At 48.3% G+C, this 26,800-nt stretch overlaps 1 protein-coding gene across 10 annotated transcripts in view; it reads right to left on the bottom strand.

The window, feature by feature from the left end:
- Nucleotides 1-26,800, bottom strand: part of APLP2 (amyloid beta precursor like protein 2) — a 640,140-nt gene that overhangs the window by 357,066 nt on the left and 256,274 nt on the right. For all 10 annotated transcript variants that reach the window (XM_086956906.1, XM_086956911.1, XM_086956909.1 and 7 more), the window contains exon 4: nucleotides 26,416-26,528. In XM_086956906.1, coding sequence (XP_086813032.1) covers nucleotides 26,416-26,528 — 113 coding nt within the window. The remainder of the gene's footprint in view (nucleotides 1-26,415; nucleotides 26,529-26,800) is intronic.

Raw genomic sequence — 26,800 nt, 5'->3', positions numbered from 1 at the left:
TGATGCGTCTGATGTTAATACGATTTGTGGCACCGGCTCTAGGAACGGTCGACCCTTTGGAAAAGTTTTGGGTGTTCCACCACTGCACAGAGCGATGTCTGCGGCCGTCCACCAACAGGGGAGGGGAGTCGGGGGAAGTCATTATTTGGAGGTGGAGGCAGTGCAAGTATTGGTAGTTTTGCCTCTACCTTTGCCTCTACCTTTGCTGTTATTGCCCCTGTAGCCTCCTCTGTAAAAAGAATTCTGGTAGAGGAGGTCTGTGTGGGACTTTTATAGGAAGTGGAGGAGTTATCAGTGTTAAACCCCTATAAGAGGAGCGACAAAAGGAACTTCTGGGAGCTTGCGATTGCAAAGCTCCCATTCATTTGGCGGTATCTGTATCTTTTTTCATCTTTTCTAAAGATGAATCTACCGTAGGTACGAATAAGCGTTCTTGGTCAAAGGGTTCGTTCAGTATGGTAGTCTGAACCTCAGGTTTGAACCCTGAAATCCTTAGCCAGGCATGTCTGCGTAAAAGAACACTGGTATTAATAGCTCTGGAGGCTGTGTCTGCCGCATCTAGAGCACATCGAATGGAGGTATTGGTTATTAGTTGGCCCTTGTTTTATATTGATCTGGAAGGTGTTGTAATATAATAGGGTCTCTAGTTCATCATAGTCGCCCTATCGTACCTAGCTAGTAAGGCCTGTGTGTTGGCAATACTCCATATGTTGGCTGCTTGTGACGAGTTCTTTTAACAGATGCGTCCAAGAGTTTTGACTCTTTGTCAAGTGGTGGAGCATCGCCTGAGGTTTGGGAGTTAGCCCCCATCCTGGCGGAGACCACCAAGGAATCTAAGGGAAGCTGGCCTTTAATGTATGCAGGGTCAGTTGGGGCTGCCGTGTACTTCTTTTCTACTCTGGGGTTAATGACTCTAGCCCTTACGGGGACTTCAAAGATTTCAGGAGCGTGTTTGGATACCGTTTTTAACATTGGGAGAATGGAAGTGGACCTTTGAGATGTTGCAAAAGTGTCCATGAGGAAGTCTTCTATAGGGTCTGTACGTAAATTTACCCTGTGGAATTCTGTAGCCCTGTGTATAAGCTGAGTGTACCCTATAGTGTCCTCTTTAGGGGATGGAGGGGATGGTCCAGATGGGTAGACATCCTCTTGTGGTACATTAGGAACATCTGGAGTGCCATAATTTTCCCATGGGTCATTTGGGATATAAGGATGACTAGGTTCTCCTAGAGGTTCATCATCCCCTTCGTCCTCAGTGGTGCCCTCATCATCTGGAGGTGGAGGAGATTGTGAGGGTACTGGAGATGGGATAGGACAGATGTGTTGTGGAGGAGAAGGAGGAGAAGGAATCCTTAAAGAAGAAGTAGCAATGTCTCTTTTCTTTAAAGGAAGTGGAGGTGTTGTAGGTTTGTCCATTTTCCTTTTGTTGGAAGGACAAATTCTAAGATGATCTGTTTCTGGTTCCATTTCCAGAGTTTTTTGGGTTGGATCGGGTCGAAAAAGCTCCTCCTCTGGAGTTTGTTTCGGTGCAGATTTTTTCAGGTCAGAGTGTTTGGGTGGCACAGTTTTTGGAGTTGTCTTATGCTCCTTAGGTTTAGAATCAGGAGTTTTCTTGGGTTCCGTAGGTTTGCTTGGGGTCTTTAGAACTGTTTGTTTGTTCGGCTCCGATGATTTTTTCAGATCCGAAGTGTGTGTGCCAGGTGTCTTGGGAACCGGCTGTTTTTTGGGTTCAAAGATTTTCTCGGATCCGAAGGTTGATTGCTAATGGTTTTTGGAACCGGTTGTTTCCTTGGTTCCGATGATTTTTTTCGGATCTGAAGGCTCAGTCTCTGTGGATTTCGGTGCAGAGTGCGCCGATGTGGAACCAGGCTTTGGTGCAGACTAGGACAAGGGTTTCTCTTTTGGCTTGTCTTTTGTTGTCGGTGAAGAGGATGGGGTTTTGGCACCGACGGTAGGCTGACTCGATCCATAGTGCCCTGAAGGCTTATATGTTGACTTCTTTGCCAGGCTCGAAGGCAGGGCGGGGGAAGTTTTATCCCGGTGTGCACCTAGGCCCGAAGGTGTTACAGAAGCCTTTGCATGGATAGGTGGGGGGAGGGGGGTCGACGTCAGTACTTACGACCCGCTGCCCTGGAGTGATGTCTTCGACATTGGATTCTTCAGCTTCGGAGGCGCTAAAGGTGCCCTCTTCAATCTGCTCCTGCTATGGTACATTGATGCCTTCTTGGAAGATAATCATCCGTTATCGATGTTGAAGATCGAGCCATGCTTCTTCTAGCTCGACGATCTCGTATGGTTTTCTTGGAGCAGAAAGAGGCTCAAGCTGGACAGTCTTTGGCCTCGTGATCAGGTAAAAGGCAGATGTTACACACCTCATGAAGATCGGCGTGTGAAAATTGGATCCACATTGAGGTCACTTTTTGAAAAGAGTCCTTTCCATGAGCCAAAAGGCCCGATGGCACAGATAGGCTAGAAGACCTGCGTCGACGACCGGAACTGAAGAGTTGACGTTTGTAGAGATGCACATTGAATGGGAAACGCGATCGAAGACAATACCGAAGAAAGGGTAAAGGATTGCGTGTCGAAAGGGTGATCAGTAACAACACCGAACTGGAATGAGTCGAACACATCCGAGCCCGATGGCGGAAAATACAATCTGAAGATGGAGTCGATGCCCATGCGCACTATTGTCCAGAGGAGGAGTCACCTATCTTGTAACTTCCAAAGACTTGTTCCAAGACAATAACAAACTGCAAACATCAAACATCCGGGCGCAACACCAGACGGTGACATATGCATAGTGTGTGATCTGCAGCTCATATGCCTATCTAACAGCATACAAAAGCGGGTAGAGGCACCAGACAGGGATGCCACCTACCCCTGATACTCTGCCCTTGCGGTGGACCCCGAGCTGGTCATGGTTGCCTCTCAGGGAAGGACTGGGGAATTTCACTATCGAATGGGACACAGAGAATCTCCTATATGCAGATGATGTCCTCTTCTACTTTAAAGATCTGACTGCTGACCTCTCCTACATAGCCCAACTGCTAACCTGATTTGGTACTCTCCCTGAGTTGCAGGTGAGCTGGACTAAGTCTGGCTTTTTCCCTCTCCTTTCTACTAATATGGGAGAGGGCCCGAATAGCTGGGAATAAAGGTCCTCTCACTACCTGGGCATTACTCCATACCATGCCTGAACAACTGGGTGACTATCTTACAGCAGCGGTATCCTCCCTCTGGGCCAAAGTTACCTCCTGGAAGTCATTGTAGGTGTCTGTAAAGGGACATAGCCATTGCAAAGATGGTGATGCTCCCCCTCCTGCTATACTACTTGGCGAATCTTCCTGTGATACCCGGCCTGATGGTATTTCAAGAATTGGACAAGATGCTGGTGAATCGAATCTGGCATAACTGCTGAAAGAGGGTGGCTCTATCGATGTTACTGCTACCTCAGAAGATAGGGGATCTGGGAGCCCCTAGTTTTGAAATATTTCTTAGCTGCCAGCTACAATGGCCTGCTCGTTGGCTGGCAGGAAACAGACTTGAGGAGGCGGGGACAGATGGGCCCCTTTTAAATCGAGGAGCAGTCCTTGTGCTGACTGTGCCAGGGGTTCACCTGGCGAGGGGTCTTCCCTGCTTAATGCAGGTGGCTCTGCAGTGTTGTACCAGGGGACGTTGGTTAACCTGGGTTCTCCCCCTTATGATTCTTCTATCACCCTCCTAGGCTTTACCAAAGGACCCAACAACCTTTATACATGAGATCTGCAACCCTGCAACAGAGCTTGTCTCTTGACCCTAGGTCACCTATTCCACAATGGGCAGTTGCTGACTTTGGAAGATCTGAGGAACAAATATAACCTATAACCAAGCCAGTTACTGATTTACAGTCTCCTGCGTCGATTCCTGCAGAATCGCTGGCGGGTGGGGGGCAGCTACGAATTGTCTCATCGACTGCCTGCACACCTTGGAGGATGGACGACCACTGATCCTAGATTGCGCGGAAAATAGTTACTCACACTTAAGTCCCTCCGGAACACCTTAGCAAGGCCTGGGAGGCTGAGTTTGGTGGAGATGTGCACGAAAAGGAATGGGCGAGGGCTCTAAAAGAACCTGACAGGACCTCCCAAAACAATAGTTCATATTGGGCGAATTTCATGTGCTTCTTATTGATCACTCGCCTCAACATATTCACTGCATATTTCCAGGTGTCCCCAACACCTGTGCCCGCTGCAGGCCCTCGGTGGCAGCACTCAAATATATGCTCTGGGACGTTCCTAGTTGTACCCATTTCTGGAGGGAGATTACCTAGACACTTTATTTGGTTGCCTGAGCACCCCAAGACACATGGGAGGCTGGAGCTGTTTGGATTTACAAACGGTCAAAGAGACATAAAACAGTTGTTCGATTTATGGATCTAGCCCTTGCTAAATGGGCAACAAGGAAATGGAAAAGTGTGATTCCCCCCAGTGGTGCGATGTGGAGGGCTGTGGTGGTGCGCGGGGTGGAGTGAGGGCAATGGCCTTACACAGTCAGGAGTCAACACCCTATAGCGCCAATGTGGGACCATTTACTATCTCGGTTCACTGAACTGGAGCCGTATGACAACTCCTTTCCATTGATCCAGGGTAGCTGTAAGCCCTCATTCTTCCTGGCGGCCGTGCACACTAGACGAACTTTGCACAATGCAACAGGGTGACAAAACTACCCATCCCTGCCCTGTCATAGTATTGCAATAATTACAGGACCTAGAAAAGGCACACTAAATACTCGGACACAGTTTGAACGCTCACACAATTTCACTCTTCTAGGTCCCGCCCAGTCTCCTTCTCCTCCCTGACATTCCCCTCCCACCAAATTTCACCCTGTCTTGCCCTCATTTGGGGGGTATGTCATCCAGGAGCTAGATAGGCTACTCCAATTATGGACTTCCGCCCCCCTCCAACGCTTGAAGCCCTATGAGCCTGAACGTCACCTTCGTTTGTCGCAGGCTAGCTTCCTTACATGGCCACGTTTCAAAAGAGCCACTTTAGGAGTTCGGGCTTTTTCAGTTACCATCCCCCAGATTTGGAACAAGTTACCATACATACATATACGCACCAAGACTAATCCCAACACACGCATCCACTCGTCAAAGACAGATGAGCACGGACTCCGGTAGCATTCATGTAATTGCTTTTTTCCTAGCAACAACTTGCCATTCTGCGTTTCGGTCACCACTAGTGACCTTGATCACATGGTAAACGCTCTGCAAACCAGTGATTTTAACCCTTAGTGTCAAATGGTGTGTTAGCTAAACATTGCCTGAACAACAATTTGAACAATATTTGCAGTATAAGCTTTGAGGTCATTCGCTTTATTATTTTACTGCAAAGTATATTATATTCGACATCTCAAAAACGTAGTATAACCATTATACTAATAACAGCTAAATTCATATATAAATAACACTATCATAAAAAAAAGTTGATCATGGCAAACACAAAATTTTCTCTTTGCATTTGTACACATTGATCATCTCATCGGCCTCTGCTATATTTCAGATTACTGCTTAAATGCATATAATTGGACAAGCATAGCCTCATAAGCACAAGTTACTTACCTTCGGTAACAATATATCTGTAAAAGGCATTAGTTAGTGATAGATTCCATATCTTAGAATTACCCCCAGGCGTCAGACTGGATCCGGAAAGTTTTCGTCAGCAGTACCCTTGCGCGTCGAAAGGTGGCATTGTGCGGTTCCGCGTCAGTCGTAGGCGTCGGGATCGTCAGGATGACGTCACAGAGCTACTGAGACGCCGCACTGACGTCAGCTCTGTACACAACTTTGCGCAACAGGAATGCAGAGCCATGCAAGATACTGACCACTGGTGCATTGAAACTAGGGACCTGAAAGGGATGACCTTAACCCTAGAAATCAGTTCGCAGAACGGGGAGGATGGATGGTGCGGTAAGGAACCTATCACTAACTAATGTCTCCTACAGATATATCGATACCGAAGGTAAGTAACGTGTGCATCTGAAAGAGACACGTTAGTGATAGATTCCTTACCTTAGAATAGATACCCCAGGAATACCAACCCCGGTGGTGGGTCTGCGAACCAAGATCATACCAGAAAGTCACAGAGAACAGAACGGCCAAAGACTTTGCTGTCAAGGCAATAATGCTTAGTAAAAGTTTGCAGGGAGGCCCACATGGCTGCCTGACAGATGTCTTGGAGGGGGACACCACGTTCAAATGTGGAAGTAGCTGCTGTCGCCCTGGTGAAATGGGCGCGCAGCCCGCCCGGAGTGTCCTTTTTAGCTAGAGAATAACAGGCTTTTATACACAAAACGACCCACCGGGAGATAGTCGTCTTGTGGACAGCCTGGCCTTTCTTGGTGCCTAAGTAGCCAACAAAGAGCTGGTCAATCACCGGAACTGTTGTGTGTGATTTAGGTAAAACTAGAGCGCATGTTTTGGGTCCAGGCGGTGGAGCCTCTCTTCTCTCTGGAAAGGTGCGGAGGCGGAAAGAAAGTGGGCAAGGTGATAGCTTGCCCGATATGGAAGGCAGTAACAGCCTTTTGCAAAAAGGAAGGACGAGTGCGGAGCAAAACTTTGTCCGGATGAACAGAAAGAAAAGGAGGTTTACAGGAAAGAGCCTGGAGCTCAATCATGCGCCTAGCGGAGGTGATGGCAACCAAGAAAGCAGTCTTCAAAGTCAATAAACAAAGAGGACAGTTGTGAAGTGGCTCAAAGGGAGTGCACATCAAATAGGTAACAACCAGATTCAAGTCCCTTTGCAACATCACAAAAGGAACTGGAGGGAAAAGGGGAGTAATGCCTTTGAGAAATCTACGTCCGACAGAGGACTTGGAAATAGGGGCTGATCAGGGAGCCTGAGAAAGGGCGAAATTACAGAAAGGTAGCCCTTAATAGTGCCCAGAGCAGAGCCCTGCCGGGACAAAGAATAAAAGAACAAAAGGACTTCTGAAAGAGGCAGAAAGGGGATCTACAGCCTTTGCTGTGCACCATACCACAAATGTATTCCACCTGCAGGCGTATACCAATTTAGTGGAGGGACGCCTGGCTGCCACAATGACATCACAGACTTCAGTAGGCAAGTCAAATGGAATCAACTGTCGCCGCTCAATCTCCAGGCAAGGAGGTGGAGGCTGGACAGGTTCGGGTGGAAGACCGCCCCCCCTGCTGCTGAGACAGAAGATCCTCCCGAAGAGGCAGTCGGATCGGGGGTTCTGTGCTCATACTGAGTAGCTCGGGATACCAAAGTCTTCGAGCACAGTCTGGGGCCACAAGAATGACTTGGGCCCAGTTGTGTCTGATCTTCAGCACTCTGGGTAGAAGTGGTATAGGTGGAAAGGCGTTCAATAGACTGCAACTCCACTCGTGATGAAATGCGTCGCTGAGCGAGTGCCACCTTGGAAATCTCAACGTGCAAAACTGCTGACATTGCATGTTCTCTTCAGTGGCAAATAGATCTAACCAAGGCTCTCCGCACTGTTTAAAGAGACCTTGCACCACCTCCGAGTGAAGATGCCATTCGTGATCCATCATGCACCTGCGGCTGAGTTAGTCTGCCCTGGCGTTCAAAGAACCTGCCGTTTGTTGAACCACCAAGGAAATGCATGACATACGGTCCACAACCTCACCCGGCCTTGCTTGTTGCATTACCATATCGCGGTGGTGTTGTCTGAACACCTGCACTACTCTCCCCTTGACAGAGGAAAGGAATGCCTTCAGTGCAAGTAGGATCGCCCGGAGCTCCAGAAGGGTGATATGGAGCCTGGACTCCGCCAGAGGCCTTTGATCTCCACCTCTCCCATGTGGCCGCCCCATCCCAGGAGGAACGCATCAGTCACCACTGTGTGCTCCGGTTAGGTAAGGGAGAGTGACCTGCCGCTGACCCAATGCTGGTTAGTTAGACCCCTCTGCAATTGTCGTGCAGTGCCCTCCCAGATCTGGACGTACTCTGACATGTTCCCCTAATGCTGCGCCCATTGGAACTTCAGGTCCCACTGCAGAGCCCGCATATGACATCTGGCATGATTGGTAAGAAGGATTCAGGAGGCCATGAGGCCCAGCAGCCTCAAGGTCATCCTGACCGAAACCCATGACAAGGCCGAAAGATCGGAATCATAGCCCGAATGTCCCAGACTCGCTGTTCGGGAGGAGAAACTCAAAACTGTGCCCTGTCCAGAACAGCTCCGATAAAGAGGAGCTTCTGAGAGGTAATCAGGTGCGACTTTGGCACGTTGATGGAGAACCCCAGCAATTGCAGGAGGTCGGCCGTAGCCTAGAGGTGGGAGACGAGTGCCTGGGGCGAGCCCGCCTTCAACAACCAGTTGTCGAGATAGGGGAAGACTGAAACCCCTGATCTGCGGAGATGAGCAGCAACCACCGCCATCACTTTCATGAACACCCGAGGGGCGCTGGTAAGGGCAAATGGGAGCACGGTAAACTGAAAATGCTCGTTGCCTACCGTGAACTGCAGGTAACGTCGGTGGGCCGGCAGGACAGTGATATGAAAGTAAGCGTCCTGCAAGTCCAACGCTACCATCCAGTCTTGCGGGTCAAGGGCACACAAGACCTGAGCAAGGGTGAGCATCTTGAACTTTTTCCGGAGGAAGAAATTGATGTTCCGAAGGTCTAAGATAGGACGCAGACCCTTGTCCTCCTTTGGAAACAGGAAGTAGTGGGCCTAACAACCACGACCCACTTCTGGCATCGGAACGCGTTCTATGGCCCCCTTGGCCAAGAGGGCTTCAACTTACTGCTGGAGAAGTGTCAAGTGATCAAACGACATGTGGTGGAAATGAGATGGCATGGCTGGAGGGGTCGTCTCGAAGGGGAGGGAGTAGCCCCTTCGGACTATCTGTAAAACCCACATGTCCGAAGGGATGGTGCGCCAGTGAGGGAGGTGATGGCGAATCCTGCCGCCCACTGTCAATTAATAGGCCTGAAATACCAGACTAGGAAGGTTTAGAGGCAGGGCTGACCCATCCGCTGGCCCCGTGACCCACCTCTGCAGTTCCCAGTCCGCAGCTGCGCTGAGACTGTTGCTGCGCAGGCCTGTGGCTCTGAAACAAACGTGTTTGGGTGCCCCTTCCGTGGCCACGAAAGGAGCAAAAAGCAGAAGCCAAAGGAGTGCCCGTGGCGGAAAGGCCCAGGGACTTGGCCGTAGCCCGCAAGTCCTTAAAGCGTTCCAACGCACTATCTTCCTTGTCTCCAAAAAGGTGAGTGCCATCAAAAGGCATGTCCTTGAGAGTGTTCTGGACATCCCCTGAAAAGCCAGTTGTCCTCAGCCAAGCGTGCTGGTGCTACAGTAGCGCCACTGTCGTGGACATCACTCTGCCCAGCGAGTCGGCGGTGTCAAGGCCACAATGTATCTTGAACTTGGCAGCATCCCTCCCTTCAACAACAGCTTGGGAGAGCACTGTCCGGGCCTCCTCCGGACACTGAGGCAGCACCTGCGCCACCGTATCCCACACAGAGTGGGAATAACGGCCCAAGAGGCATGTGGTGTTCACAGACCGCAACCCTGAACTGGCGGAAAAGAAAATCTTCATCCCAAACTGCTCCAGTTTCTTGGATTGCATGTCCCGATGTGCGGAAAGGAATGCGCTCGGGGACGCAGAGGCTTGGACAACCAATCTCTCAGGGGTAGGGTGATGGGAGAGGATAATAGTTTGCCCGGGCCGGGCGATGGCGTCGGGCCACGTTCCTATCCACAGGAGCCACTGTGTTGGGCCTGGACCAGGTGCCCAAAAGAACATCCGAAAGTGCTTCAATAAAGGGCAGCAGCGACTCTGTAGAGGAAGGTACAGGCTGAAGCACTTCTGTCAGGAGGTTAGTCCTGACGGCTATAGTATGGAGCTCGAGGTGGAGAGCCTCGACTGCCCTACGCAACACCACGGAATAAGTACCACCCTCCTCCGTAGCCACGGTAGAAGGAGACAGTGTGCCAGATTCTGGAGAAAAATCCAGTCCACCTGCGTCCTCTAAATCCTCTGCCCAGTCAGAGTATAACTCGCATTGGCTGCGAGAGGGTCTTCAGACCCCTCCAAGTCCTCCCCTGCCTCCGTAACCTGCTGGGCAGGCAGGAAATAAGGAGGAGGATGGAGAAAAGGGATAGAAATTCCCCATCGGTGTCAGAATCGGCGTCGATCGACACCGGTCCGGCCCAGTCCCCATGTCTGGATGGAAGCCAGGGACGACATCGGCCGGGGGCCGCCGGCAGCGGTGCTGGAGACGTCGACGTCGGTGGAGGTCGTACGAGGTCAACTGATGTTTGCTGGGATCCATGAATGGTTCCATGGGGGTCTTGCTGCGCCAAGGCCAGAGCAGTCGACAACGCCGGGACCGGAGCCATCGACGAAGAGAGGCGAGGACCCCCAGTCGAACCAGCGGGGCCCGAGGTGGGCCCAGACCGGCCTAATAGGCAAGCCATGGCTGACAGAAAGTCCTGCAGCTGGGCCGGAGTTGCAGACGGACCCGGGAAAATGTTGCGCGTCAGGCTAGGGAAAGGCAAAGAGCGACAGCGGATCTTCGACTTCTTGTGCTTCCTCTTACCTGACCCAGAGGGTGAAGCCTTCGCCGAACGATGGTGGCGGCTCCGCGACCGGTCCCTCGACCTCCCGCAGGACCAGGACCTTAAACAGCGCGGAGCCGACTATCGGGCCTCAAGCAACTTTCGGGAGCACTCCCGCAAAGTTTTCGGAGGCATGGACCGGCAGTCAGGGTACTAAGTGGGGTCATGGTATGTCCATGGTGTATATGAAATGTATGTTACACTCTTGTTCTTGGGCTGTAGCCAACCGGTGCTTGCTATTAGCGGTACTCAAGAGCAAATTCTTCATTCTTTTTATCGGAGAGATCTCAAACTGTTGACATGGATAACAATAAATCTCAGCCTTTCAGCCTGCCTTGTGGGGTGCCTCAGGGGTCATCTTTGAGCCCTACGCTCTTTAATATCTACGTGATATCCCTGGCTGCCCTGATTAGATCGTTTGGCTTTCAGTGGACCTCTTACGCCGACGATACCCAAATTGTGCTGTCCTTCAAAGATGGTCAGGCAAAGGAAACAGGGGCCCGTTTTCATGATTGCATGAAGGCTATTGCACGTTGGATGTCGGCAAATTGCCTTAAATTGAATTCCAAAAAAACTGAGCTGATCGTTTTTTGGTAATAACCCCCATATTTGGACCCCAGAGTGGTGGCCTATTGATATGGGTAACCATCCTGTTCCTACTCTCAAAGTGAAAAATGTAGGAGTTACAGTAGACAATAGACTAGGCGGCTGCAAGACTTCTGTCCAATACCCCTAAATTTGTGTTGGTCCGAGGAGAATTAACTCAATTACATTGGCTGCCAGTGAAACAGAGGGTCAGTTTCAAGGCCCTCTGTATAGCTTTTAAGGCCCTTAATGGTGTCGGTCCCGATCATTTGAGGCAAATATTCAAATGGTATACCCCTAGTAGAACCTTGCGATCCCTGGGAGCTAAATTGGTTCAAATACCCACTTTCAAGAAATCTAGCTGGGGTGGAAGGAGTTTTGTTACCTGCACGTCCAAGGTATGGAACGAACTGCGTTTCACCTGAGGAACACCGATAACCTTCCTTCCTTCAGAAGGGGTTTGAAGACCTGGATGTTCTCTCACTAACTGTTTTGACCACCGGTTGGGCTAACTTAGCGCCAGGACACCCAAGGTTAATTGTGCGCTCTTTATAAATTCAATTAACATAACATAACAAATTACAACATTCTCCTGAACGATAATGTACCACAAAGACTTACCATATAATAGTATACTTTTGCACAATAACAATAATAAATACACTCATATAAAAATATTATTATTATTAATATTGGGGATTTGTAGAGCGCATGGCTGCCCTGATGCTTCCCAGCGCTATGCAGTTAGTAACTGATTAGGTGCCAGTAACTTCGAGATATTACTTGAACAGCCAGGTCTTGATTTGCTTTCTAAATTGTAGTTCACTGCCTATCCTTCTACAGTCCACCGGGATGGGGGTTCCAGAGTTTAGGAGCCAGATGGGGAAAAAGCTCTTCCATCGTATCTTTCCCTCATGGCCTTTGTGTTAAGTGGTCTTCAGTACTGGACCGTAGCTGTCTGTTTGGAATGTAGAGGGATATCCACTTCCTGATTTTATCCGGACCTTTATTGTGGCATGCTCTGTGCGTAATAACCAGGACCTTGAATTGTATTCTTGCTTCCATCGGTAATCAACGGAGGTCCAATAGATGCTTTTTTACTGATTCCCGAGTGGGTACATTACAGAGCAGCCTGGCAGCTGCATTCTGCATGATCTGCAGTCTGCGCGTCACGTATTTAGGTGCCCCCATGAACAAAGAGTTTCCATAATCTAGTAAGGAGGTGACCAGAGAATGGACCACCTTCTTCCTGAGGTGTGTTGGCACCCTTTCCAGGATTTTCCGTAGTCTTCTCGATATTCCAAAACAAGTTGCGGCTACCTTCTGGCCTGTGTCGCCATACTTAGGTCAGATTCTAGCCAAAAACCTAGGCTTTTTATGTCTGTAGGTATCTGTACCTTACCTAAGCAAGCTGGCCAGTCTAAAACGGGCCTTGGTATCGATTTATTTTCAAGAAACAATATCCGTTTTCTCCCCATTCATCTTTAGGCAGCTTTGCGTAATCCACTCTTTGACTTTAATCAGACAGGAGGACATTTTCTCCCCATCTCTACTGTTTTTCGGGTCCAATGAGATCACCAATTGAGCATCGTCGGTGTACGAGGTCATGGATATATCAAATTCTTGCACAATCTTGGCCAGGGGCTCCATGTATACATCCTGTGTATGTCCATGGTGTATATGAAATGTATGATACCCTTGTTCTTGGGCTATAGCCAACCAGTGCTTGCTATTAACGGTACTCAAGAGCAAATTACAACGAATATATGATTTTTCCACGATTACAAGTTCCACGCATGGCATTACCATGCGAATTTTAGTTCGCATGTGTCTTTTCCACGCAGCATTTTACAACTCATGTTTTTACACCGCAATATGAATATGCTACTTACCAGTATGCATCTGTTCTTGGCATGTAGGGCTGCTAACATTCATATCTTAGCATTAGATCGCCGCCTAGTGTTGGGTCCGGATGATTGCACATTGTTGTCCTGGAAGAGTCTTCGAAGTATCCTGAGATAGGTGGCTCCTCCCCTGGACTACAGTGCGCATGGGCATCGGCTCCATCCCCAGATTGTTTTTCGCCATTGTGGCAGAGGATGGAGTGAAAAGTGTAAAGGATGTCCATGCTAATGATTGAATACAATAGTATATCTGCAGCTGCGACAGGCACCGGGGAGGAGGGTGGGCGATATGAATGTTAGCAGCCCTACATGCCAAGAACAGATGCATACTGGTAAGTAGTAAGTACCTCTTATTTTCTCTCTTCAACAGATGGAGGTCACCGTATTTAATTATGCGGATGACCTCCAGCTGGTCTTCAACCTTTCTTCTCCTTCTGCTACACTAAATTTCCAAACTGTTATGCTTCATATCAGGGACTGGATGAACCACAACCACCTTAAACTCAACCCTGATAAAACAGAACTGGTGTTGACGGGTGGTTCATCCAGCCCCTGGTCCCCTCTTTTCTGGCCCCCCTCTCTTGGTCCCTCTCCTGTTCCCTCTCCCTCAGTCAAAACCTTAGGCATTAAACTCAATTCGCAACTCACCCTTCACTCCCAGGTCAGCTCTGTGGTATCTTCTTCCTTTCTTTCACTGCGCACAATTCGCAGGGTGTCCCGATTTTTCACTTTCTCCGCACTAAAACTCATCATCCTGGCCATGGTGGTGTCCCGCCTGGACTACGGGAACGCCCTGTATGCCGGCATTCCCGCATACAGTCTGCGTCGCCTCCAACAAATACAAAACCAGGCGGCCCGCCTGGCCTTCAATCTTCCCAAATTCCACCACTCTACCCCTCTCCTGAAACAACTGCACTGGCTCCCCGTGCGAGCTAGAATTCAATTCAAGCTCGCATGCATTACCTTCCTGGCCCGCTCCAGTTCGGCGCCAGCTTTCATCTCCTCGGAGATCGTCTCTTATGTCCCTACTAGGGCCTTACGATCCTCCACCCAGTCCCTCCTTACCATCCCACGCTTCCGGAGAAAGAAGTGGGGTGGATCCAAATTTGCTGTCCTTGCCCCTACCCTCTGGAATTCCCTTCCCCTTGAACTTCGCTCCATCCCCCTCTATTCACAATTCCGCAAAAACCTCAAAACCCTCCTTTTTACTAAATCCTTTGATTAACTGCCCGTTTTGATCCCCCTACTTCCACCCTCAGTCCCCGTTAGCTATAGCGCCAAGAAGCCGCTGGTATACGTGCGCTTAAGAAGAACTTTTAAACTCAAACTCAAACTCTAGCATATTCAGTTCGAGGCATGTGGGCTGCTAAATTCATATCTTAGCATAGAATACATAGCAGTCCCTCCATCAGCGGCGGTTGCCCGTGCCAGCTGCAGAAACCTGAAAAAGTGTCTTGAGAACAGCCTGTCCTACAGCCGCTTGCTGTTTGGAATGTACATCAACACAGTAGTGTTTTGTAAAGGTATGTGGTGTAATCCACGTGGCTGCTCTGCAAATGTCCTCTAAAGGAATGTTTCCTAGGAAAGCCATGGATGCCCCCAATTTGCGTGTGGAGTGCGCCCTTGGGGGTATTGTTAAAGTGCGCTTGGCTTTTTGATAACAGATTTGAATGCACTTAACAATCCATCTGGCTATTCCTGCTTTGGAAATCGGGTTGCCTTTGTGTTGTGGTGAGAAGGCAACAAAAAGTTGTTTTGTTTTCCTAAAGTGTTGTGTCCTGTCTATGTAGTACATCAACGCCCTCCGTACGTCTAACGTATGGAGCATTCTTTCTGCCACTGTTTGTGGGTTCTGGAAGAATGCCGGCAAGTCGATAGTTTGGTTGAGATGAAAATGTGACACCACCTTTGGAAGGAATTTGGGGTTAGTACGTAGCACTACCCTATTTGGATGAATCTGAATGAATGGCTCTTGGATTGTGAGCGCTTGTAGCTCACTAACACGCCTTAGTGACGTAATAGCAATTAGGAAAGCTACTTTCCACGTTAGGAATTGTAGTTCACACGAGTGCAGTGGCTCAAATGGTGGTCCCATCAGTCTGGTGAGGACCACATTGAGGTTCCACACCGGAGCTGGCGGTGTTCTTGGGGGAATGACTCGTTTCAGACCTTCAAGGAACGCTTTAATGGCAGGCACCCTGAAGACCGAGAGATGCTGCCTGTTTTGAAGGTGGACTCAAATATTTTGGGAAAACTACACAACCAGTCAAAAAAAGAATTTCACAACACCAGTCAAGAATTCGCTGTCAGACGGAAAATGCCCCATTAGTTGACCACTATTTGTTAAAAAATCATAAGGAGTACGAACTACTATGGTATGTGGTAGAAGTGATAAAACCCACTATTAGGCAACCTAATGTGGACCACTTATTAACCCTCAAGGAACAACGCTGGATCTGCTTGGCAGACTCAGTTAGACATGGTCTGAATTCGTGTTCCGAATGGCATGCCTTGGCATGTCTTTAATCTGTAGAAGCTTTGGGTCAACTAATGCTGTCATCCGAAGTCTGCCACTATTAATAGATCTATTTCTGACATGTTTCAATGATCAAAAGACTGATGTAATTATGTGACATTTTTTGTATCAACATTGTTTTTTGAAGAAACGATATTGTAACTTTGTCACATTGAATCCTGACAGACTATTCCCTTAACTATTTGCAACATACACTACATTACACAACTCGGTCAAGCTTCAACAATATTTCCCAATCTAAAATGGCGACCGTTTTTGTGTCTCTTCGCGTTTGCCAGCACAGTTGATTTTATTGATGTTTTGTGCACATACATCTGACAGTTCTCTGTAAATATTATGGCAAACACTGTCTAGAATTAATGTCCTTATAATTTCACAGACAAATGAAACGATTGACAAATCGTACATTTCCGATATACTTCCGGTTTCTATTCCGAATACTTCCGGTTCAGATGCATATAACTGATTGCACCGCGTCTCATCATTGTTTAGCAAACAACTGATGACGACGCCTCCTGCCAGCTCACACAGCTTTTTTCAAGTAAGTAGCAGCGCCGCACACGTTAGATGCAAGGCACCTCAATCTCTCGTTTTCGAATCTCTTTCTCGATCTGCATAAGCAAGATAACGCTGCCCCAGAGCTTTCCAATATATGCAGCTTTTCCGATTCTTTTTGTGCCATAACAAACTAATGTTCCCTCAGTGCTTTTGCATATTGTAGTTCAACCGTTTGAGGTCTATCCGCCACTAACTTTTAATAACACGCTATGGCTGGGCAAGGTTTTTTGTTAATTAGACTACCAGTTCTGCCATGTGACATTGACACCGCTAACATAGTCCGGTGCCAGTAATAACGTGTCATTTGACACTACTTGTTAATAAACTTATTTGTAAGATGTCTTAGATTATTTAAACAACCCACTATTAATTTCCAACAGAAATTGGTGACGGCAAGAAATTTGACAAGCAGCCTCCACGCGTTTCCATTTAAATTGAAGGTATGATATTTTTGGTGTAATTTAACACACACTTCGAACTCACGCGTTATGATTCCGGCTCCTCATAAGTTTGCATTTACATATTTGTAGCCAAAGATCCGCGTTGGACACCACTTCCATATGCCATTGCTGCTCACGTACCCATATGCGACCTCTGCCATATGCTACGGCATTTTCCGTGCCCCTAAGAAACCATTTGAGGATTCAAGGTGACAAACCATTCTAAGTGTTTCCGATGAATGTGGGGATATATTTACCATTTTAATCAATGTAAAGTAAATGGCAACCTTTAATATGCGGTGACATAGGTATGTTTGCAAATATTACCTGTTGTATTTGAAGGAAATTTTTGATTATCTCCCCCCCTTTTTTTAAAGGATTACTTGTCCAGATTGATGTTATAATATATTCAGTAGTCCAGGTAATATAAAGTGAATGACAACCTCCAGCGTAGGCTAACCTATAAATGTCTGAAACTATATTACTTGCCGAATTCAAATGAAAACAACCCCCCCCCCCTTGTTTTTAAAAATAATGCTTTTTCATCAAAGAACTACTATATATGCTTTGCATTACTGTATTTATTTTATTGGGTATATCATGCTAAGATATGCAGATTTATGAATTCATCTTCATTTTAGGAATTGCTTCTTAATGGTTACTAGGAAGGAGTGACCTCTAGGAGTATACATGTGTACATTAGTTTTATTCCATATATAGAGCCTCGATTTTCTTTTTTGTGTGTTTTCTAATGTACTTTCAATTTTAAAGACATTTGTTCATTATGCTGTATTTATCATTTTCGCATAGGGAGTTTTCCTGCATAAAAAACACCGTCCTGATGATGGTCTAACAGACGACTGCTACCTAGACCGAAACGTCGACACTCCATCATCTCCCGTTTGGTTGTCCTATCACCAATTCACAATCCATCTTTATTAACTAATTTTGGTTGTGTCTTTAATTATCTGGAGTTGATGTATTGAGTTATGAATTGTAGTTATAATTTGATTGACCTCTGTTCATGACTTTTTTGCTTTATTTGATTTGTACTTGTCTCCCTACTTTGGTTATAATATAAAGAGAACCTTTTTGAACACTTAATAAGATTCTTGCTCTATATGTTTTGTCCGCCTTCCATCAATTTATTTGTCATAGTTAAAACAAGACAGTTATCCAGTGGATGCATGAGAGTTCGTTACATGTGTACAACTCATAAATGAATTGTAATTTGTCTCAAACAAGTCCCTTGTAGCACCCCTTGACCTCAACTGTTTTGAAGGTAAGCTGCGATGGCGGATAGATGTATCCGAATAGAAGTGAACGCTAGTTTGCACTTATAAAGGTGTAACAGATAGCAAATGATGTTAGGGATAGATGCATCTAGCGGGTTTATGTCATTGTCTGCACAGTAAATGACAAAACGCTTCCATTTTGCGGCATAGCATGCTCTGGTTGTCGGCTTCCTCGCCTCCTTGATGATGTTCATGCATTCAGGAGGTAGGTTGAGGTATCCAAACTCTAAGACTTCAGGAGCCAGATCGCTAGGTTGAGCTGTTGCGGATCTGGATGCTGAATTTCTCCATGGTTCTGCGTCAAAAGTCTGGGCGTGAGGCGCAGTCTTTGATGCGGTACCACTGAGAGTTCGAGGAACGTGGTGTACCAGGCCTGGCGCGCCCACGTTGGAGCAACTAGGATGAGTGTCATCGAGTGTTGCCTTAGTTTTCTCGCCACCAGTGGTATCAGAGGTGTCGGGGGAAAAGCGTACGCAAATTTGCCTGACCAGTTCATCCATATCGCATTGCCCTGCGATTGCGGGTGTGGGAACCTGGCGGCGAAGCTTTGGCATTTTGCGTTCTCCCTTGTGGCGAACAGGTCTATCTCTGGACGACCCCACCTTTGGAAGTACGGCTGGAGTACTGATGGATGTATCTCCCACTCGTGCATTTGATGGCTGTATCTGCTGAGCAGATCCGCCATCTGATTGTCCTTCCCTGGGAGGTGTTCTGCCATGAGGAAGATGTTCCTCTGAATGGCCCACTTCCACATGCTCTGAGCCAGGTGAGACAGCTGCGGTGAGTGGGTGCCCCCCTGCTTTTGGATGTAGTACATCGCGGTCATGTTGTCCGTCCGGACTAACACCACTTTGTTGCACAGATGTACAATGAAGGACTTGAGCGCCATGAAGATCGCCATCAGTTCTAGATAGTTGATGTGCATCTTCTGTTGCTGCGTCGTCCATAGTCCCTGCACCGTGTAAGTGAGCAGATGAGCTCCCCATCCCTGGAGAGATGCGTCCGTTGTCAGGATAACCTGTGGCACTGGCTCCTGGAACAGTCGGCCCTTGCAAAGGTTGTGTGGAGTCCACCAATGCAGAGAGTCGTATGCCCGACTGGTAACCAACACTAGGTCTGTTAATTGTCCCTGAGCCTGTGTCCACTGATTTGCTAAGCACTCCTGGAGCGGGCGCATATGCAACCGTGCGTGAGGGACTATGAAGATGCAGGAGGCCATCATGCCTATCAACTGCATGAACACTCTCGCTGGAAGTGAGTGTCTTGGTCTGAACTTTTGGATTAGAGACTGCATGCTGTTTATCCTGACTTGGTTTGGTTGCGCCTTGGCCGTCAGGGTATTGATTGTCGCACCCAGAAACTGCCGGACATGTGCCGGCTGAAGGTGTGACTTTGGGTAATTCAACGAGAAACCCAGGTCGTGAAGGAGGTGAATGGTAGTCGACATGTCCGCGGCGCACTGTTGTTCCGACCTGGCTTGAACGAGCCAGTCGTCTAGGTAGGGGTAGACATGGATGTTCTGCCTCCTGAGGTGCGCTGCTACTGTCGCCAGGCACTTGGTAAACACCCTTGGGGCTGTGGTGACTCCGAAGGGTAGGACTTTGAATTGATAATGCGTGCCTTGGATAGTGAACCTGAGGTACTTTCTGTGGGACGGGTGTAGTGGAATGTGGAAATAAGCATCCTTGAGGTCTAAGGTTGCTAAGAAGTCTCCTTTGTTTAACATGGGAAGAATCTGTTGCAGTGTAAGCATATGGAAATGCTCTGACAGTATATACAGATTGAGGGGACGGAGATCCAGAATTGGTCTGAGAGATCCGTCCTTCTTTGGAACGAGGAAGTACAGGGAATATACCCCTGTGCCTTCCTCCCCCACTGGCACGAGCTCGATTGCTCCTTTTTGCAGCATCACCACCACTTCCTGCTGCAATAAGTGCAAGTGCTCTGCGGACATAGGTCTTTGCCTTGGTGGAATGTTGGGTGGAGTGGATTTTAACTCTAGACAATAACCGTACTGGATAAGTTGTCGCACCCACCTGTCTGTGGTGATGTTGATCCAGACGGGCAGGAACTGCTGTAGTCTCCCCCCGACAGGTGTTAAGTGGTCGGGGGGCAGTGACAGAGAGTCACTGAGTGCTTGGGGCAGAGGAGCGTGAATTGTTGTTCCCTCTGCCGCGTCCTTTGTTGCTGTTTCCCCTGTAGCCCCTCTTGTTCTGTTTGGGGTACGAGGATTGTGCTCCACCTCTAGGGAATTGTGACTGCTGACCCATCTGTCCTCTGGTGACTCCACGGGCACCTGAGCGACGAAAACTATTGCCACGAAACTGCTGTGATTGTAGGGCCCCCATAGATTTAGCAGTTTCGGTGTCTTTTTTAATTTTTTCTAGGGTGGTGTCAACATCTGGACCAAACAGTCTATCAGGATTGACTGGTTGATTAAGTATGGTTGTTTGAATGTCAGGTTTAAACCCCGATATGCGGAGCCACGCCTGTCGTCTCAGCATGACACTAGTGTTAATGGCCCTAGCGGCTGTGTCCGCGGCATCAAGTGCACACTTTATGGCCGCGTTGGAGATCAGTTGTCCTTCCTGTATAATCATTTTGGTGCCCTCTTGAAACTGTGGAGGCAGGTGTTGCACAATTTGCTCTAGTGTGTCGTAATGTGACCTATCATAACGTGCCAGTAGTGCCTGTGTATTTGCAATACGCCAGAAATTGGCAGCTTGCGCGGCCACTATTTTGCCTCCTGCCTCTAGCACTTTGGACTCCTTATCCGGGGGAGGAGCTTCACCCGTTGTTTGGGAGTTGGCCCTTTTACGGGCATTTGCGACCACCAGGGAGTCAAGCGGCAACTGTCCCCGAATGTATGCAGGGTCTGCAGGCGCTGGTCTGTACTTTTTTTCAATACGTGGATTGACCACCCTCGCCCTGGTAGGCTCTTTAAAGATGTCCGCAGCATGCTTGAGGACCCCTTTGAGCATAGGCAGTGTCTTTACAGTTCTTTCCGAAACTGAAAAAGTGTCGAATAGAAAGTCTTCTTCAACTGGGTCAGCATGCATGTCCACATCATGATTAGCAGCTGCCCTCTCAAGGAGTGCATGGAAACCTGCAGAATCCTCTGTTGGGGATGCACGTGTACTGAAAACCTGTGGGTCCTGTCCCACATTTTGGGCCCCAATGTCATCATATGAATCCGGCTGTGCACCTGGTTCATTGACCGGGAAAGTGTATTGGTCATCTTCATCATAGCCCTCACTTTCAGAGTGGTCTGGAGACGGAGTTGGGCTCCTTCTTGGAGGGGGCTGGATAGGTTCCATGAGGCCTGAGGCGTCCTGTGGAAACTTTTTCTTTTTCAGGGGGATGACATAGGATTCCACCGGCTGTGAAGTGATCTTCCTTTTGTAAAGGGTCAATTTGCCCGTTTCTGCGTCTATAAAGCACTCTGAATCCTCTTCTGCGTCGAGTACTCGACCTGAAAGTGCCCCTGCCGTAGAAGATTCCGACTTCTTTGGCGTCGATTTTGATGAAAAGGCCTTCGGCGCCTCTTTCGGCGGCAGAAGGAAGAGGAGTTTACTTGCAGGCTTGACCGGAACGTCTGTCGCCTTCTGCGGCGATGGCGCCGGCGCCGACGAAGCAGAGGCCTTCTCCCTAATTCTTTGTAGTGAAGAAGCAATGAGAGACGCATCGGTGACAGTGGCCTTTGTCACCGACGAGGAGGCCTTCCCTTCGGATCCGACGTTCTGTTGGTCCTTCGGAGGGTTGGACGATGATGCCACGTCCGCCGACCCCGAGTCCTTGGACCGATGCGCAGATGTGCCAGCCTTCGATCCGTGTGACTTTGATGGCTCTGCCCCCACCACGCGTCCGACAAACGAAGTCCCAGTCGGAGCTGGAGCCGTGTCGCTGGCTTTGGCGGGCTTTGCCGGCGTCGCAGCGCTTGTCTTGTGCGTGCCACCCTTCTTAGAGGATCTCTCCTCCGGCGCCGATTTCGACACTGTGGAATCGCCAAATTTCTTCGACTTCTGTGGACCGGAGGTCGACGGAGTCGATGAGGCAGCAGGCTTAGTCGTTTTTGGTGGTACGATCGCCATCTTAGGGACGCCCGAGTCCTTAAGTTTCGGTTTCGGTTTCGGGTCGGCCATTTTAGGTGTAGTCGATACCGTAGCTTTCAGTTTCGGTTTCGATACCCTCTGCTCAGCAAGTATGTCCGTGGCCGGGCCCGAAGGCGGGGCCGTGGCTTGCGCTACGGGGTCTTGGGTAAGGCCGACAGGCGATCCCGTGACCCGCTCTTTATGTCCGTAAACTTTGGGGCATAGCTCGTCCTCTGAGCTATCTTCCGCGGCCCCATAAACCTCTTCGACGTCCCCTACCTCGTCGACGTATTCAAGGCCTTGACCCACGACTCCGTCGTCGTCTTCCGGATCTGCCTCGACCTCCGTCTCAGGCGGGGAGATTTGAAGATGATGGCTGTGGTCCTCCTCTTCTTGGTCGTCGAAGATGTTATCTGGATCCGGGGCCGTTTGTTGGGCCTCAAGGCGCACCGCGCGCCGAATCTTGAGTGTCTTCTTGGACCTGAAACTCGCACAGGCCCTGCAGTTTCCTTCGTTATGGTCTGGCGAAAGGCATTTGTTACAGACCGGGTGCACGTCTATATGTGGGTATTTGGACCCACAGAGCGGACAGAGTTTAAACGGACTCCGCTCCATGGTGGAAACTCGCTGTCGAGTCGCGATGAGAAGGCCTCGATGTCCGAAGAGTGCAAATACTCCGCTCATTCCGGCTCCGAGAGACGGAAGAACTCGAGACCGCACGCAAACAATACCGACGTAAAGAACACAAGGCCTTTTGGCCGTTTAAAGTTATGTTTTCTCGGTTCCGACAGAGACGTCGAGACCGCATCCGAACCCAATGGCGGAAAAAAACAATCTGGGGATGGAGCCGATGCCCATGCGCACTGTAGTCCAGGGGAGGAGCCACCTATCTCAGGATACTTCGAAGACTCTTCCAGGACAACAATGTGCAATCATCCGGACCCAACACTAGGCGGCGATCTAATGCTAAGATATGAATTTAGCAGCCCACATGCCTCGAACATAACGTTACGAAACATCTCATGTCCCATTGAAATTTACATAATGATACTGATAGGCTACATGCAGTAGGAAGGAAAAAGATCGAGGTTTTAAACAATAAAAAAACAACAGATTCCCTTACATTTTATTTTTCTTTTTTTCATAATGCGCTTAAATAATACCTTTTTTATCAAAGTTTAGATTCTTATCTGTCCCCTTTACGTCTTTCACCATCAGCCCTTTCATCCACCGACCACGGAAACAAGCGTCAAAACACGTCTATCAAAACTGATAAAGGACTTCTATTATGACGTACACGTCTCCTTGTTGGTGAGGCTCTTTCCTTGTTCGTTTTGAGGCATTGTAGAGCGTTTTAGGTTTTCTTCTAATTTATTTATTAATATCCGCTTGTTTTTTTTTTGGGGGGGGAGAAACCCCCACCCCCCACAAGCCCATGCAGATCGTACAGGCAGAACGACAGGAAGGAATACCAATCGCGTGGTAAAGACGGTCGTTGAAGGCACCCGCGTTCTAAAGACGTTTGCGTGGTAAGTGACCCGTGGTAAACGTTATGCGTGGTAATTCCTTCGTGGTAAATGATGTTTCCCAATTACAACATGCTCCTGCACGATAATGTACCACAAAGACTGATCATATAATTGTAGCCAATCCATATACATGTTAAAATTGATTAAAAAAATGTACATAAATATATATAAAAATACCGTCATATACTAATTCATAAAAAATTGTGCAAGTCTTCACTGTTGTTTAAAGCTGAAGGGAACTTGACCATGTCATGAATGATGTAATATGGTAATATGAGACGTCATCAGCAGTGCATGGCGGGTGCGCAAGTTATAGTTAGCTGAACTAACTATAACAGCAGAATTTCTCTGGTTTTGTACGAGTGAAATTTCCAACTAACTATAACTTGCCTGAAACCTATGGTTTTTCCAGTGAATTTCAAAGGTTTCGTAAATGCTAATTTCTAACAATAACATACCAGTCACGTTTCCAGAGTGGTGGAGAAAGGAGAGCGGGGCCTCCAAAACAACTCTTAGCTATCCCACTGTATGGGATTTACTGGAGGTAACAGGAGTAGGTAGCCCCCAACGTCAACCTTGGATGCCAACTATCCCTTTTATTACCACCAGTAAGTCCCACACAGCAGGATTGCTAACCCCGCCCCCTCCCTGCACAAACGTGAACCCTAGCACGTTTTAAGTTGGGGGATTAAGTCCCCTTGAATCCTGAGGGTCCCTAAGGGCCAACTAGCCCACCAGGTACCTGCCGGAAGCAGCACAGAGCTGCTTTGCAGAGAGGTGGTCCAAGGTCACGCCCCTTTTTACACCTATCTGCTAAGCACCTCATGGGCGCTTACTGGAGGTACCTGGTGAGCAAGTTGGACCCAAGGGACCCTCAGGATTAAAGGGGACTTAATCCTCCAATTAACAACATGCCAGAGGGCCAGTTTGCACAGTGGGGCGGGGCCTGACGTGACAAGTGTGCAAACGCACCCTGTGGCGCATTTTCAGTTGGGGGATTAATTCCCCTTGAATCCTGAGGGTCCCTGGGGGCCAACTAGCCCAACAGAAACCTCCAGTAAGAACCAGAGGATTCAAGGGGAACTAATTCCCCACCTTAAAACGCGCCAAGGGGCACGTTTGCACAGTGGTGCAGGGAGGGGGCGGGGCTCTGGCGATTTGCAGGTTCCTTTTTTTTTTTTTTTTTTAAATGTTGGGAGGGGGGCAGTGTGGCCCCCCCTTCCCTGGACCCCGCCCCCGGGGCCTGGCACCCTTATTTTTATTTTTTTTTTATTATGCAGAGGGGGACCGCGTGGCCCCCCTCCAAATGCCAATTATGGCCCCCAGGATTCCAGGGCCTGGCCATCCTTTTTATATTTTTTTTTGGAGGGGGGCAACGTGGCCCCCACCCTCAGGTTAATTATGGCCCCGGGGACCCCATCCCCAGAGGCCGGCCTGCCGTTTTAAAATGTTTTTGTTATTTATTTATTTTTAGGGAGGGAGGGGGGCCACATGGCCCCCCCTCCCAGGCCCCTCATGGCCTTGGGGACCCCATCCCCCGGGGCCTGCCCTCTCTATTGGGGACCATTGGGGGGGAGCCCCAATTCCCCCACGGTCCCGCCATCTCCCCGCCTCCTGCAGGAGCTGGCATTTCTTTTCCAAGAGGGGAACTGCAGACATGCAGCTCCCCTTATGGAAAAGCAATTCTGCTTTGCTTCATTGAAGCGAGAGCCGGTTTCCCTACTCTCGCTTCAATGAAGCAAAGCAGGGTCTGCAATGGCAGGGTGGGAGCCGCACGGCTCCCGCCCTGCCCCCGCTATTTCTTTGGTGCATGCCCACGGGACCTGGCCCACCCGGGGGCTCAATAATAACAAAGTGCGGAAGCCCGCGCTTAGTTTTTTTTTTAATTTTTAAAAATCGGCAGGATTTGCACACTTAGCACGAATTCTGCAGTTGAAAAAAAGAAAATGCTTTTTTGAGTCCTTGTGGGACCCCCTGAGCAGGCCCAGGGGGCAGGGTGTTTCTACCCTGCCCCCTTTTCCTGTTTTTAAACATCTTTTTTCACTGTTTTCTTGTGACTTGGTTCTACCGAGTCACAAGATGGCTACCAACAATTCCTGGTTCGGAGTGTTGGCAGCCAATCGCAGTGAAGCTTGTGCACGGGAGGGTTCGAGAACCCACCGCTGCCCCAGATATCGAAACTTTTTCTTTTTCAAATTTCTCAGGAACTACTGAACGGATTTACGCCATTTAACAAAAAGGGCTCTTTCTGAACCATGACCTACCTTCTTGCCAAATTTGGTGTAATTCCGTTCAGCAGTTCGGGCTGTAGCTTTGTCTAAAGTTTCCTATTGAAAATAACATAGGAAAAACACGTTTTGGGACCCCCCCCCCCTTTTTCTGGGCCCACTTGACGAATCACCCCGAAACTTTCAAGACCGGAGCTAAACAGAGCAGGTCACTAGTTTTGAAAATTTCACGAAGATATGTCAACCGCCACCGAAGTTATTGGGAAAATAAAAAACTCTTTTCCTATGGAAACTAGGTCCTAACTATTACTAACTACTGGCGACCGCAAGTAGGTAATATATATGTTCCTCTTTTTCCCTTTTTATTGTACCATTTGTATGTTTTTACTGATATGATTTTTATTAACTTTTTAAAAGGTGGATCCAGGTAACTGTAGTTTATACTGAGGGCCCAGCAGAGTACCTGGAGGGACTACATACCATATCACCTCTTGGCGTATTGGAGTGTGATAAGAGGACTTTGTATTTGTTATATAAAATGTTTTTTAAAAAATTATTGCTTTTATGACACAAGATGTTGAAATAAAGCTTCATGATTGATATATACATTCACATATACAAAGGAATTAATTTAGGGGAGAACAACAGTTATCCACAAGTTACCTCTTTGGCTACGTTGTGCCAATGCTGGTGACTCTTGCATACATCCATGCGCTCCTTATGAAAGAACTTGCACTTCTCTGGGACGAGCAGGACATCGCTGACAAACTCGCCAACTAGGAAACAAACAGCTCTTATTAAAATGAAAGAATCTGCCAATTCTAAAACTGATTCTTAAAAAGACGAACAAGCCTGTGGGCAAATATAGCAATCTTGCTGTCTACTTCTGTTCCCAGAAAGTAAATTACTCCAGAAGCAGCAATTCCCCTCTACTTTAAGACCACAGGCTACTAGCTCTCACAAGATTTAACTATCAACAATAAGATCTTGAATGATGAATTGCAACAACACATCTTCTAATTCAAATAAGATGTATGCATCATGTCAT

This window comes from Lissotriton vulgaris, chromosome 2_1, assembly GCF_964263255.1.
Source record: "Lissotriton vulgaris chromosome 2_1, aLisVul1.2, whole genome shotgun sequence".
NCBI lineage: Eukaryota > Metazoa > Chordata > Amphibia > Caudata > Salamandridae > Lissotriton > Lissotriton vulgaris.
This window is presented reverse-complemented; position numbering and strand designations above follow the sequence as displayed.